Source organism: Silurus aristotelis (assembly GCF_946808225.1).
Source record: "Silurus aristotelis genome assembly, chromosome: 1".
NCBI lineage: Eukaryota > Metazoa > Chordata > Actinopteri > Siluriformes > Siluridae > Silurus > Silurus aristotelis.
In genome coordinates, this window is record NC_139574.1 from 11,678,262 (window position 1) to 11,693,979 (window position 15,718).

Sequence of the window (15,718 nt, forward strand, 5' to 3'; positions counted from 1 at the left end):
ATGAAAAAAGTTAGATATGCAACAATTCCAGAGTCCTCCTATAGTCTTATCGTTCTGTAAATATCACTTACCACAGAATAAATCTCACATGCAGTTTCTCTTTCACTTTGCATTGGATCACAATACAGTCTTAGTTTTTGGATTCCCAACTGTCACAATAAAGAAAGAAAGAAAGAAAGAAAGAAAGAAAGAAAGAAAGAAAGAAAGAAAGAAAGAAAGAAAGAAAGAAAGAAAGAAAGAAAGAAAGAAAGAAAGAAAGAAAGAAAGAAAGAAAGAAACACATTTATAAATATTGTGTATTCACAATGGACATGTATTTGTAGTGTAAAGATTTCCACTTGCACTGTATGTATTGTATAATAAAAAAAATTGATTTGCAAATGCTGTTCCATATGGCCATTGATTTTGGTTGTTGGATGTACAGTACTTCTGTGTTCATATAAGTCAGATCTCTGAAGTATCTGCACGGTTTACTTCTACTTACAGGAATCGTAGCTTCACTGCTGTACTGTTTAGCGATCTGAGTTTTCCCGTTGATAAAAATGGGCAAGACTGGCTCCAGATCCACTTGCTGGATCACCTGGTCATCTACATAACAGATGACATGACTTTGCCTGACAAGAATCTTCAGCTGGTGCCAGCGTCGATCAAAGAGCCTCTATAATTGAAAGGGAAGACATATAAAGTATATGAAATTAAGAATGGCAGATGTAATACACAGTATTATTACTGGACAAAGTAAATTATTATAATTTACAAAGGGTCTAAATCGACACTGTAAGCGTAGCACCAATATCAATTGGTAGAAAAAGAAAATGTTACACCTCTATTTAGCATTTCAGAGTAATTAAATACTGTAATTGTTTGTGTACACAGCTGACCTCTTGTAGAGACCCTTATAAAAAAGAAAGTAAGAGTAAATTATCTGTCTTATTCAATCTACCTTATTACTTTCCACACTGACTACAAAGTACTGCTTATTGCGACTAATTGTAGGTACCGCTCCCCCTTCCCTTATATCAGAAGGCTGAAACCTGTCAAAATATACATCAATGCATGTTTTGCAAATGCACAATGCAAATGTTTTTATGTTTCTTCCAAAAACATATTAAACAAGTGTTAATTTCGTCTAAAGATAAAGGTGTATCAGATACAATATCCAATAGAATTTATGCAAGTATTTGTAATTTATAATGTCTATCATTATTGTACATTTCTATATAGACAGTCCCAAGGTCTGTATTCATTTAATGAATGATAATTTGATTATCAGTTATGTACCAACTGAAATCTATCTGATACAAAGGATTTTTGTGCACATGAGACATTTGATGGAAGCCCCACGTAGTCAAATTGAAGTGTATTTTATAAAAAACACGTTGTTCATGAATAAACCTCTCACATGGATGCAGCTAAAATCCAGCCTTACACTACCACCACTGTTCAAAATGATTGGATTGAACTTTTCTTTTCCTAAAACAACCAAGAATTGATGCACATCCTGTTCCTTAAATACAGAGCCAAGATGGCAATTATGAAAGGCTTGAAGTACCATGAGCTGAAGTAGCCAACTTTTTTCCTTTTTTGCTGTGTGAACACTGTGATGAAGAGAGGTGGAACTTAGTTTCTTCTTTACTATTGGCTGTTCTTGGTGTAAATAAGGCAAGGAACACTCACCAGTATTACAAAAGAACATTCAGTAAGTAAAAAAATAAATATATATATATATATATATATATATATATATATATATATATATATATATATATATATATATATATATATATATATATATGGAACAGAATCAAGACGACTGTCATGTGTAATAGTGACAGCAAACTAAATAAAGTATACTTAAAAAAAAAATAAAAAAAATAAAAACTTTGAAGACTTAAGTTAAAAATGTCCAGGGTTTTTTTTACCATAGCAAGCATGGAAAGATGGATTGTTTACATACTACAATTTCATTTACTGTCATATTCTCAACCTGTGTGCTTCTATTCCCTGTATGTCAAAAATTGGGAATGTTTAAAATGTTTTAGTAATTAAAGAACATGCTATATGTTTAATTAATTTATAATTACTTTGATTGTTGTGGATAATTATTTCCTGTTACCATTAATGCAATTGTTTCATCACTAGATTATTTTTTGCTCTCTTTGATTCCTTTGGGAAAAGATCTGAAGTAAATTTAAGTTTGTCATGGTACAGAGAACCCACAAAGCCTTCTTTCATAAAAATGTTCTGAGGGGAGAACACTTTGGGAAAAATTTCTACCATTGGCCAATCAGAATTGATTATTCAATAACATTGTGAAATATAAATAAGGTCAATAATCTTAAAAAAGTAAAATAATGTTAAATATGATTTTTTTTAACAGTGGAATGCTGCACATATACTAAACAAGATACAAGAGATTAAAGCAAAACTTTACAAACCTGAACTCCTTGTGCATTAAAAGTAGCCATCTGCACTCCATTTGCCATGTTAGTGGTAGTAAAGGTGACTGAATTCTCCTCTCCGTGCAGCGTCACAGCCACTTGGACTTCTTGATCTTTAGAAAGTACCCTCCACAGATCAAACTTCTCCCTACTAACAGTGCCTTTTAGCTGCAGAGTGGCCACAAACACATAGGATGGAGGAAGACCTTCTGGAAAGATCTCCCTGGTGAACAGCATAAAATTATTCATTCTAATGAGAACATGACTAAAGATTTCATTACTATAGAAAAATATATGGTTGATTCTTCATATTTACACTTTCAGTCAAGATTTGGACACACCCATTTATAGAAAGCTAATCCCCAAGTTTTAGTATTTTACATTGATGACATGAAGACATGAATCAAAGCTATTTTATTTTATAATATTTATAATTAACATTTTATGCAGTGACATGGTGCAATGTAAAGTATAGCATTTTTATCTCACATATCCAAGGTCACAGATTCAGTCATGAGCTTGGGTTACTGTTTGTATTTCCTTCAGGTTCTACAGGTTCCTCGTACTGTCCTTAAGCATGCAAGTGAGTGGTCCGGTGACTTTAAATTGCCCCTAGATTTGAATAAGTGTGTGAATAGGGCCCTGCAAAAAACTGGCAACTGATCCATGGCTGATCTTTGTTCAGTTCAGTGAATGGGAACAGGACTATTACTGAAAATGTTTGTCCTGATTAAGCTTTATACACTTGACATTTTACATTATACATTATACCTTACATTTGGCCTTTTATTGTGGCCAGACTAAGGCAAACCTGGGCAATAATTATGCTGTCTAATCAGCATCTTAATATGCCACACCTATGAGGTGGATGGATTATCTCAGCAAAGGAGACGTGCTCACTAACACAGATTTAGGCTGATTTGTGAACAATATTTGAGAGAAATAGGCCTTTAGTTTACATAGAAAAAGTCTTAGATCTTTGAGTTTAGCTCATGAAAAATGGGGCAAAAACAAAAGTGTTGCGTTTATAATTTTGTTCAGTATATGACTACATGATATTGTATAACTATACAATCTTACTTTGTCTCCTCAGTTATGTCCATCCCTTTGTCCACATAGTATGCTGTCTCTGACAACAAAGATCCCTGTATCTCCTTGGCCTTCTGATGGATTTTCATGCCGAGTATCAGCTCAAAGCCCTTCTCATCCCGAGAGGCCACAGGGATACGTGTAGGACAAACCGATTCTGCAGAACGCCACAAAAAAAAAGCGTGTTTTTGGCAGCCTTCTTTAGCATGCCTTCTTAGTATCTCTAACAGCCTAACATAGACAGTACTGGAGTTAAAATTCTTCTTTTGGCTGCTCCTGTTCGAAGATGCCACATTAAATAATTTGTCTCCATACTACTCTGTCCTCTACATTTGCCTCTTTTAACCAACTACCTGCATATCTTCCTTCACCACACCCATGAACCTCCTTCGATTCCTTCCTCTTTTCCTCCTTTCTGGCAGCTCCATCCCTCACCTTGTCTCCAAATCATCCTACAGTACATGTGCTATCTCTCCAATGAACTCATTTTTAATCCTGTCCATCCTCGTCACTCCCAATAAAAATCTCAACATCTTCAGCTCTGCTACCTCCAGCTCCACCTCCTGTCTTTTACTCAATGCCACTGTCTCTAAACCATACAACATCTCAGGCCTTAATACAGTCCTATAAACTTATAAGCCACCCTTTTCCACCCACTCCATCCTGCCTGCACTCTACTTTTCACCTCTTTCACACACTCTCCATTACTTTGCATTGTTGGCCCTCAGGTAATTAAACTCATCCACTTTCACCACCTCTTCTCCCTGCAACTGCACCACTCCACTGCCCTTCATCTCATTCACACACATGTACTCTGTCTTACTCCTACTCCTACTTACTTCTCAACCTGCTCCCTACTCTCATCACAAATCACAATATCATCCACAAATGTCATAGTCGATGAAGACTCCTGTCTGACCTTGTATGTCAACCTGTCCATCACCACTGCAAACAGAAAAGGGCTCAGAGCCAATCCTTGATGCAATCCCACCTCCACCTTGAACCAGTCTGTCATTCCTACTGCACACTTCATTGCTGTCACACTGTCCTCATACATGTCCTGCACCACCCTCAAATACTTCTCTGCCACACCTGATTTTTTTATTACACAATACCACAACTCCTCTCTCAGCACATTTACATTATTTACATTTGCAGCATTTAGCAGACGCCCTTATCCAGAGTGACGTACAAAAGTGCTTTGAGTCTCTAACAATGAATAAATCTACACTGGTACGCCAGATTACAAACTTAATATAAATATAACTCTTGACCCTGTGGATAAACTTACCAACACACAATGCAACTCCTTCTCTATACTTCTCCATCAACATTCTCAAAGCAAATATTGCATCTGTGGTGCTCTTCCTTGGCATTAAACTATACTGTTGCTCACAGATGGTCACCTCTTCTCTCAGCCTGACTAAGAAAATGGGTTTTAGTTTGTTCATAACTGGGAACAAGAGGTGTCTCACTGGGCTGTTGCACAGACAATTTACTAAAAGATGCTGGATTATAAAGAAAACCACCAAATATAAGTAAAAGTTTCTTACCCGTGTTTAAGGTTAAAAGACCTGAGCACACCTTCACTCTTCCTAAGCGGCATCATATAATATTTTACCAGCTTTCACCAGCTTTCTATTTTTCCCTATTTTTCCCAGGCCTCACCTTCACAAAGCTTCTGCTCCATGGAGTCTCGGATCCGATCGATGGTCGTGTAGTCCTGTGCATACAGCACATAGAAGCTGGATGGTGTGTTAGCGATAGCAACCAGCTCTGAGGTGGTAATCTCAGAGCCCACTCCCACTGCGAATACAGTGATTCCTTGTGCTCGAGCCCCTAAACTAGCATCCGTCACATCATCCTGAGATTTTCCATCAGTCACCACTACGGCAATGCGATTCCTACTGGTGTCACTGCGCTGTGAGGATGCAAACACGTGATCAACTGCAAACTTAATGGCACGTCCTGTCTGTGTGTTTCCTCCCAAGTATCGAATAGCCTGTATAGCTGCAATGAGCTCTTTTGCACCTTCATGAGTGCCGAGAGGGATCTCTAGCCGAGGAGCGTCACTGTACTGCACTACAGCCACCTGGGTGTAATGGGGGCCTACATCAAAGCCACTGGTGATGTTGACAAGCCAGCGCTTGGCAATATCAAAATCCTTGTAGCCTACACTCCAGGAACCATCAACGATGTACACAAGATCATTTGCAGCTGTACTGCAACCTAAACAACATCAGATATAAAGAGGATGAGTTCTCTGCACCTTTACTGGTAGATTTAGAAAGACAGTAAATAACTGTTACTGATGGTTTTTTTTTAAAGATACTAATGAAAATTAGTATAGAACTAAATAGAAGAGGGCAATAACCACTGAAAAAAAGAGTCAAAACATATTTTTACAGATGCATATTATTCTGTTTGTATTGGAAAATAGACAAATAATTAAATTTAAACAAACCTGCTCGAATATCCTCCTTTTCTGTAGAACTTATGAAAGTGAAGAGCATCGGCATCAACAGCAACCTCATTATTAACATTTTTTAAAGTGACGCCTACCACTTTCAGATTTCACTTTCCTGAAAAAAACATTTATAGAAAACATTATAATACTGATATCCTGACAAACATGCTTAAACTATGCTTAAATGGCACAGTAGCAGTAGAGAAAGAAGACAACGAGTAGGTTTTTCCATTGAATAGCTCACAGGACAAAGTATTGCAAGCAAAATTAAACCAAGACAGGCAGACCCATTGAATAAAATTTCTTTCCATTTAACTTATTTAGCTTAATTCAATTGTTTAATTATGTTTATTTTTTGCTGCAAAACGATTGCTTTTTACCTGTGTTTTATTGTCAGTTCTGCTCATGGTCTTTTTTTTTGTTGTTTTATTTAATCATCATGGCATCCATTATATTGAGAATCACATCCTTGGTAAATCTCTTTCATTAGAAAATAAATTTCTTGTTTCAGCAACTACAGTATTTACAGTATTTTACCCTGCTGTAAAAAATACAACTCTGGGGGAAAAAAACAAGAAAGATGCCAGACAGAAGCACACCCTGGATGTGACTACAAGCAAGCATTATTTACATCACGATACACTAATTTACAACACTTCACAAATCTGTTTGCAATGATGTATAGCTTGAAAGAATGATTCATTTTCTGTTCAAAATGTAGCTAACAAAACAAGTCAATCACATTGCCAGCACTAATTTTAAATATGTTTTGAGCATAACTTGTTTGTCAAGCACAGCAACTAAAAAATAATCCACATAGTTCAGCAACTTTTAAAAATAACTTACATCTCTGTAACATGCCTTTATCCTTCTCATACAATGAGTTAAATCTAGATCACTTGAAGTTGCTTTGGTTTGTCACTATGTTGGAATTTATTCTTTCTTGCTTTCTTTATTTCAAGACTGAAGCAGTAAATATTTGGTTTACCACAAATTCGGGTATGTCTTTCACCTACTGCTTTTCTAGTTTAACAGTTATAACCCCAGCCACAAACAAGCAATATACTTTATGTACACAATTACTTCATGACATAAATTACAGCTAAGCACAGAAAACTGCTTAGAAGCAATACATTCTCTCACATATCTATAAAATTACTCCATAAGACTGTCTAGAACAAAGAAAAATAGTAATGCAGGTGTTAACATCATGACCTAAAATGGCATCAATGATATTCCTCACAGCATGAAAATTCATGCTATGGCTTAATGCCAAATAAAGTGTGACAACTGTTAAAATGCCTTGCACCTCTACTCTGACACCAAGGAATGAAGCCTGTGTTAGTACAGACCATGACCTTATCAACAACAAACTGAAAACTGGACAGGACACAAGCATGTACAGCAACCTAACTTGGCAACAGCGTGTGGTTTTAACCTTTTGATTTTAATTATGTCTATCGACCTCCTACTGAAAACTGAGCTTCAGACGGGTACATGGATTTGTATAAAATCGAGCTTTAGTTTTCACATATTACCTTTCTTCTCATTGGCCCTTTAAAATGAAATCTACTGCATGAATTCAAGAAGCTCAGTCAAACAGCATGGAATAAACACCGTCTCTCTTATCTGTCAAAACCTAATAGCAGCAATTGTAAATTTGTTCTGACAAACAAACCTGCATCTGTGTCTTAAAATTTTCACATGACATTAAAACAAGCAGTGATTTGTGGTCAAATTGAAGAATCATCTGTTTATATGCAATCAGCTACAGTGGGGCAAAACTGCCTTTAGTCAGCCACCATTGCAAGTTCTCCCACTTAAAAAGATGAGAAAGGCCTGTAGTTTTCATCATAGGTACACTTCAACTATGAGAGACAAAATGAGAAAAAAAAAATCCAGAAAATCACATTGTCTAATTTTTAAAGAATTTATTTGCAAATTATACGCACAGCTTATTCTCATTATACGCACAGCTTGTGTGTCGCTTGCTTGGGAGTGGAACATGGGAAGTCGGTTCTAAAGGGGGCCACTGTGATCACTGTGCTCGCATGTCTTTGCGCTCGCTCCGCTCCCGCTAAGTAAAGTAAACACTCTACTGGAAAGAAGGCCATCGAGGTGGTCCCTCCATCAAAATGGGATTCCTGGTTCTACAGCTGGTACTTTATAGTTCCCAAAAAGGACATCCTATTTTAGATCTATGTCAGCTGAACCGCTCTCTCATGAGACTCAGGTTTAAGATGCTGACCCTCAAGCAGGTCGTGCTTCAAATTAGAGCCGAGGACTGTCTTGTCACGGTAGATCTAAAGGATGCGTATTTTTATGTATTCATCCTACCTTCTCACAGGAAGTTCCGGAGGTTCACTTTTGGGAAGCTTACCAATACCGAGTTCTTGCGTTTGGCCTTGCCCTTTCACCCTGTACCTTCACAAAATGTGTGGATGCGGTTTGAGTTCTCAGGGCATCCGCATCCTCAACTACACAGACAATTGGTTGATCCTAGCTCAATCAAAACAGTCGGCGGGCCGGCATCGAAATGTCATTCTCGCCCACATGAAGGCGTTGGGGTTTCGGCTGAATGCCGGAAAGAGTGTGCCATATGGGATTCGACTACTTTGCGCACGCAGCTTTCCCCTGCCTGCATTGTGGCCATCCTTATGGCCATCAGGTCAAAGAAGGGCAGCCTTACACTGTCAAGCAGTTCCAGAAACTGCTAGGGCTTCTGGCAGCTTCGTCCAGTGTGATTCAACTTGGCCTGCTGTACATGGGACCCCTTAGTATTGTCTCAGGACCCGTGGGTTCTCACAAAGGGGCAACCCCCTCCGCACCCTCAAGGTCACACGGCAGATCCCCGGTTCCTATCTCTAGGCCCCATGCTGGGAGTCCCCGGTCGTCGCTTAATGCTAACAACAGATGCGTCCCTCACGGGGTGGGAAGCGAGCATGAGTGGTCGCTCCGCCCAAGGTTTGTTGGAAGAGCCCCGTCTACGCTGGCACATCAACTGCCTAGAGATGCTGCCCGTGCTTCTAGCACTTTCCCCTCAGACCTCAGAGGTCACCACGTGTTGGTCTATACGGACAATACTGCGGTGGCCTCCTCCTGCGGTTGTCGCCCTGTTCCCGCTGGTTCTCCCTTACTCCTCCAGTCACGCAACCTGAGGGAACGAGATGCTGCGTCTCTATGCCACACCTCCGGCATCCCTGCAGCGCTTCCTTCTCCCCTATAGAAGCTGCCGCTGCCCTTACTCATATGTGTTTTATACTCCTGGTCGTGACGTCACCCCACCGGTGACGGCCAGCGTCCCATTTTTGACTGATTACACACATTATTTTAGAGCGTGAACACTCGGGCGCATTCCCAAAGCGGTTCGACGCAGCGCCTCATTTCCACAGGGAACTAGGATTACATACGTAACCTAGAGACAATTTTCATCATCCAAGTAGTAATGTTATGCCGACTTTACTCACATTTACTTCTGTTCAGTATACGTTTGTGAAATTTGCTAAAATGCATTTTTGCACAATTAGTTTTACTTGACCAGTACTGAGTAATGCTTACAATTTAGAATGTGTCCCCTGTGGCTGTCAATAAACAAGAAAAAAGATCAACAGTTACACGTTTTAAACCTGAAAGCCACTTTGCCCAAACTGATTACAGTATATGCACAGGCCCAATGATTCATTACACTGGGGAGGATCTGTAAGGATCTTTTTGGAAATGCTCTTACCTGGTACTACTATAGTTCACAAAATACTGTCAGGCTTACACCTACTGTCAGTAGAAATGAATGACCGGAGGGGGGTATAAAAAGCAAAGGCAAGGAATGCCTATTGGCAATTCCTTACACATGCTATTTCAATACAAAAGGCAAAGGTCTGAATTTCAGATATTTCAGGCTGATACAAATAAAGAGGTGGTTGCTGCACATAATGTGCACATCAAATAAATTGAAATAAATTAACTGTTAATAAATGTGACCTGTTTTACTACAGGTAATGGTATAATGTAGAACATTGTAAAAGTGTAATATAGCCAAAATCCGAAAACTAAATATATTTTTAAACTCATCATTCACCAGTTTTGTAAAATCTAGTTTTTCACTCATACCAGCTGAATTGATCTGAAGTCTAAAAGAACTGAATAATTATTTTTAACCAAAGACAAGTTCTCTTCCTGAATCAACAGCAGGTGCAATCTTTAAGTGCTGGAGTCACTTAGTGCCAAACCCCAAAAAAAGCTGTACACACTTGTGCATGAGCAGGTGCCTATGTTAAAGGGGTAAAGCAGATGATTTGAATGAACAAATCCTTAACTCAATCAAACATTTAAAAAGGACTATAAAAATGTAACTCAATCCCATCTGGTGTTTATATAAAACATATGTTGACATCCTAGAGCCTTTAATAACCCAGGTTTGTCTGAGTTTCACTCCACAGCCAGCATCAGCTCAAAGGCATGCTTCTGAAATGCATCTGTTACACAATTGAAGGACTAAATATCTCATGAAGATCTTCATCGGTGCAGCTAATTTACAATTATTCATGTTAAGTTTTTAGATTTATTTTATGACATAATATTCTGCACACTTTACCTAATACTTAATGTAGATATCAATTCAGATAATTTCTAATGCACATTTTCATGCACTCTAAACAGTCATGAGTGTGATGAATAAACTATATAGTATATGAAGTTATATATTAATTATCATACATTTGATCAACATCCTGTAATCAAGAAGTGACACTGGGAATATTTGATTAAGGGATACTTGATGACTAGGGCACAATGCAACTGGAGAGAGAAATTATCCAAAGTATTAAACTTTTAAAATTTAATACACCGATCAGGCATAACATTATGACAAATTGTGTTGGTTCCCAATTGTGTTGGTTCCCCTTTTTCTGCCAAAACAGTTCTGACTAATCGAGCATTAAAAGCAGTAACTTCTTCAGCAATTTGTGCTACAGGAGCTCATCTGTTGTACGGACCACATGGACCAGAATTCGCTCCCCACATGCATCAATGAGCCCTGGCCACTCACGACCCTGTCACTGGTTCACCACTGTTCCTTCCTTAAGCCACTTTTAATAGATACTGACAAATGCTTGACTCATTTGATGCCTGTATTTGCTGAGGCTTGGCCAGGAAAAGAGGAATATTCTTAAAAATATAACAGACCATGAGTGTGCTTATGTTTCTCATAAATATAAAATGGTTTTAAATCTACATTTATACACAAACTTTACAACCAAGTATTTTAAATGACAGTTTAATTTATCATTATTTTAGTTATATATATATAGGACATCCCTGTTTAATGTTATTTAAAACATTTGTTTATTTCAACACCACTTCAACGCCGCACATTTTGAGCAAATCTACTCTATATATGTATATATGTGAGGATACTGATCAGAAACTTTTTCACAAATCTTGATCTGGTGTTTATTGTTTGTACCACCACACAATTGTGACTATAATAAGTTAAAGTCCCAAAGAACTGGGATCCTCAGTCCTTACAAGTCCTAGACATTACACAAATGAGATCATGCTAATAATATGTCAGTATCTACCATTTTGGGTGAAGTACTCCTTAAACACATACATCTGGCTGAAATTAGACTCAGTACAGCAACGCTCATCAAATAACAAATAAACTTAATAATCGCTTTGTCCTTTTCTTGTGATAGTGACTGAACGACAGCTGGTGCACATGTGGCATGTGCCATGTCTTGCCCCTTTTTTGTTTGTTTCTGGTCACACCCAGTGATGGGCTTCTCCACTGGGAGAGAACTTGTGGAGGGCTGATATTTCTCTATACCAGATGTGCTATGGTATGGCAGGACCCTTATAGAATGTATATGATGTTTTGTTTATTTTTGTACAATTTGATTAAAATGTCACAAATCACAAAAAAGTCTAATTAAAAAATTATAAGGTTGGATATAAAAACAGAAATGCATCAACATACAGTATATAGGCAATTTACAACTGAATCAAATTATAAGGTGCCTTGAAAATTCCCACGATTCTCTTTTTTTTCGTCTTCTTTCTTTCTAATTCATATTAAATTAATCACACACTTAATGAACATGGATCATTATATTACTAAGAGAAAAAAAAAAAAATTTCAATGGGAGTAAAGAATTTGCATTGCAGACCACTGAGTATAACAAGCAACTCTCCTGCAACAACATATAAACAATCTTCAGTAAAGGCTAATTTACCAGACTGCATACATACGGTGAACAGGTTCACCACCACCCTTGTTTGATTCTCAAATGCGAGTGAAATTACATAGATTGTTAGCCGTTAGTTGGCTGCAACTTTGAACCTTATCTCCTTTAGCTCAGATAGAAAGCAGGGAGAAAAGAGATCAGTCAGGCTACAACTCACATCAGATATCTTTCACCTATTACACCATCCATGGCTTTTTTTTAAATAAATGAAATAAAAATTTGTGACTTACAGTCAGTAAACAAATAGCAAAATAGACAGAAATACAGTTGTGAAACACAATGTTAGTGTAGTGATGAAACACAAAATGTATATAAAATGTGTTATACAGAAATGTCCATAATGAAAATAAAAATGCTATACCATAAACCGGATGTAGTGTGTAGAGGCTTTAAATGCCTGTTCATTCTGAAATACACCCATATATATTTTCTTAAGTTCTTTGACAGAATACATAGAATACTATTTAAATAGGTTTATTCCATCCTGTATATTGTAGTGTAGTTTACCTTTAAAGCATTCTTTTCACTTGACCTTCTTATGAACACTGAATGTGGCTAGCAAACTGTATTTATCTTCCAAATGAAGGCCAAAAACCTCTCTATGTAGGCATTTTTCTCATACTGTTCACACTGAAAAAGACACGCCGCTATTTTAGTTTGCTCATTTGAACGGGACAAACATAAAGTCAAATGTATTTGAAGGTCAAATGTATTTGTCAGAGAAATGCTTAAAACACAATTAAAACTAAGTACTACAAAATGCTGTATTCAACAGTGCAGTCAAACATGTCAGTTAATACCAGTGCACAACTGGACTGAAATATGTGCTAAAACCAATTACTTGATTTGCACTTGCTCCTTATCCTGGTCATAGAAAACCTTCACAATTCAAAGGTACATTATAGATTTAGATTTATTTAAAACCTAAGGGTTGTTTATTAAATTATTAATTGATAGAAAAGAAAAATACTAAAATTTACAGAACATGGGCCGCTCTTTTGGGGGACGTTTTGCATAATTAGCAGTGATATCATTGACCCATAGAGGGCGGTGCAAGTCAATATCTATCCAATATTCACCATCATCTGCTCGTATGAGCATAAAAATATTAATTCTGAACTCAATAATTTAAATATTAAATTCAAATCAATTGAATTACGTACATTTATTGTCCAAGAGAGAATTACAAACATTAGTTTTTATTATTATTATTATTATTATTATTATTATTATTATTATTATTATTAATAAGTATTATTATAGAAATATAAAAAAAAAAAATCTTGCATTTGCACTCACACACAAAAATAAATAAGTTATTAGGGAATCTTTAAAGTCCCTCTGTGAACTAATACAAATCAACTAAAGAAAACCATTAGCAATTGGAACTGCAATTAATTAATCGAGTAATCAATTAATTAATTATTCATCTCCAGCCCAATACTTAACAGCATGCAGTATGCAGGCAAGCTTTAAGCACACTTACCTTCTTGCTGAAGAGCTTCCAGAACTTGCTATAGTTATGACTTTCGAAACTGCAGACTCTGCTCCAGAGTTACAGCTCGGAGTGCTGCTGTTCCTCTACACACTGCAGTTCCGCGCGCTCTCGCTGGAGGAGGCCATGTCTTCCCTGCGCGCGCTCTTATCCTGCCGCCGAGTGTAACGTCATCAGCGCGCCACCGGCCGCACGCTCCATCCTGCAGTGTTACACACATCTGTACAATCTCACATACATGATCAAGGAACTGCATAGAGCTACAGTGGGGCTTACACTGTGCAGATTATTATTATTATTATAATCAATTATTATCATTATTATTAGTATTATTATTATTATTATTGTCATTATTATTTTTATTATTATTATTATTATTATTATTATTATTATTATTATTATCTGTATACTAGCATAATATTCTTAGTAACTATAGTTGCTACTTCTACAACAACAACATTAATAATAAAAAGTATTAAAGATGGCATTGGTAGTAGTGGTGGCAGAGGTGGTTGTGGTAGTAGTAGTAATATTGGTGGTGGGAGTAGTATTAATGATGGCAAGGGTATTAGTAGTAATACTGGTAGTGGTGGAGGTAGTATTAATGATCGCAAGGGTGGGAGTAGTAGTATTAGAAATAATGCTGGTGTTGGAGGTAGTATTAATGATAGCAAGGGTAGTAGTAGTAGTAGTAGTAGTTGTAGTAGTAGTAGTAGAAATAATGGTAGTGGTGGAGGTAGTATTACTGTTGGTAAGGGTGGTAGTAGTAGTAATGGTAGTGGTGGAGGTAGTATTGATGATAGCAAGGGCAGTAGTAGTAATAGTAGTAATAGTAGTAGTAGTAGTAGTATTAGTAGTAATAATGGTAGTGATGGAGGTAGTATTAATGATAGCAAGGGTAGTAGTAGTAGTAGTAGTAGTAGTAGTAGTAGTAGTAGTAGAAATAATGGAAGTGGTGAAGGTAGTATTAATGTTGGCAAGGGTGGTAGTAGTAGTAAAGGTAGTGATGGAGGTAGTATTAATGATAGCAAGAGTAGTAGTAGTAGTAGTAGTAGTAGTAGTGGTAGTAGTAGTAGAAATAATGGTAGTGGTGGAGGTAGTATTAATGTTGGCAAGGGTGGTGGTAGTAGTAATAGTAATGGTAGTGGCAGAGGTAGTATTAATGATAGCAAGGGTAGTAGTAGTAGTAGTAGTAGTAGTAGTAGTAGTAGTAGTAGTAGTAGTAGTAGTAGTAGTAGTATTAATGATAGCAAGGGTGGTAGTAGTAGTAATGGTAGTGGCAGAGATAGTATTAATGATAGCAAGGTAGTAGTAGTAGTAGTAGTAGTAGTAGTAGTAGTAGTAGTAGTAGTAGTAGTATTAATGATAGCAAGGGTGGTAGTAGTAGTATTGGTAGTGGCAGAGGTAGTATTAATGATAGCAAGGGTAGTAGTAGTAGTAGTAGTAGTAGTAGTAGTAGTAGTAGTAGTAGTAGTAGTAGTAGTAGTAGTATTAATGATAGCAAGGGTGGTAGTAGTAGTAATGGTAGTGGCAGAGGTAGTATTAATGATAGCAAGGGTAGTAGTAGTAGTAGTAGTAGTAGTAGTAGTAGTAGTAGTAGTAGTAGTAATGGTAGTAATGGAGGTAGTATTAATGTTAGCAAGGGTAGTAGTAGTAGTAATGGTAGTGGTGAAGGTAGTATCAATGATAGCATGGTGATAGTCGTAGTAGTATAGGTGTCAGGGAGCTCCCCGGTTCTTCTCCCGTGCGGGAGCTCATCGTCGGCTTACTAATCACACACACCTGACTCTCGTTCATGTGCTCACCACCAACCCATACATAAGCCCCTCATTCACCCTCACTCCCTGTCCTTTATTATCTATGGTTTGGCTGTGCATTTCACGATTCTCCCGTGAGTTTGGTCAGCGTCGCGGTTCTCCAAAGCGCTTCCTAGGATATTACACAGACTGCTTCTCATTTAGTTCTGGACTAGTGGACCGCGCTC

The 15,718-nt window shown here is 37.4% G+C and overlaps 1 protein-coding gene across 2 annotated transcripts; it reads right to left on the minus strand.

The window, feature by feature from the left end:
• Positions 1–23: 23 nt before the first annotated feature.
• LOC310729344 (collagen alpha-1(XXI) chain-like) lies at positions 24–13,893 on the minus strand. Of its 2 annotated transcripts, none has more exons than XM_083547452.1 (7): positions 13,726–13,893; positions 5,995–6,112; positions 5,199–5,759; positions 3,522–3,687; positions 2,439–2,664; positions 485–658; positions 24–149 (listed from the first exon to the last, which is right to left on the minus strand). In XM_083547452.1, exons 2-7 carry the CDS (start codon positions 6,071–6,073, stop codon positions 39–41), a joined length of 1,317 nt encoding a protein of 438 aa, XP_083403578.1. In that variant the 5' UTR covers positions 6,074–6,112; positions 13,726–13,893; the 3' UTR covers positions 24–38. The 2 variants fall into 2 exon arrangements, with proteins under 2 accessions (XP_083403578.1, XP_083403579.1); XM_083547453.1 differs by lacking the exon at positions 13,726–13,893 and adding an exon at positions 12,747–12,859.
• Positions 13,894–15,718: the final 1,825 nt, after the last annotated feature.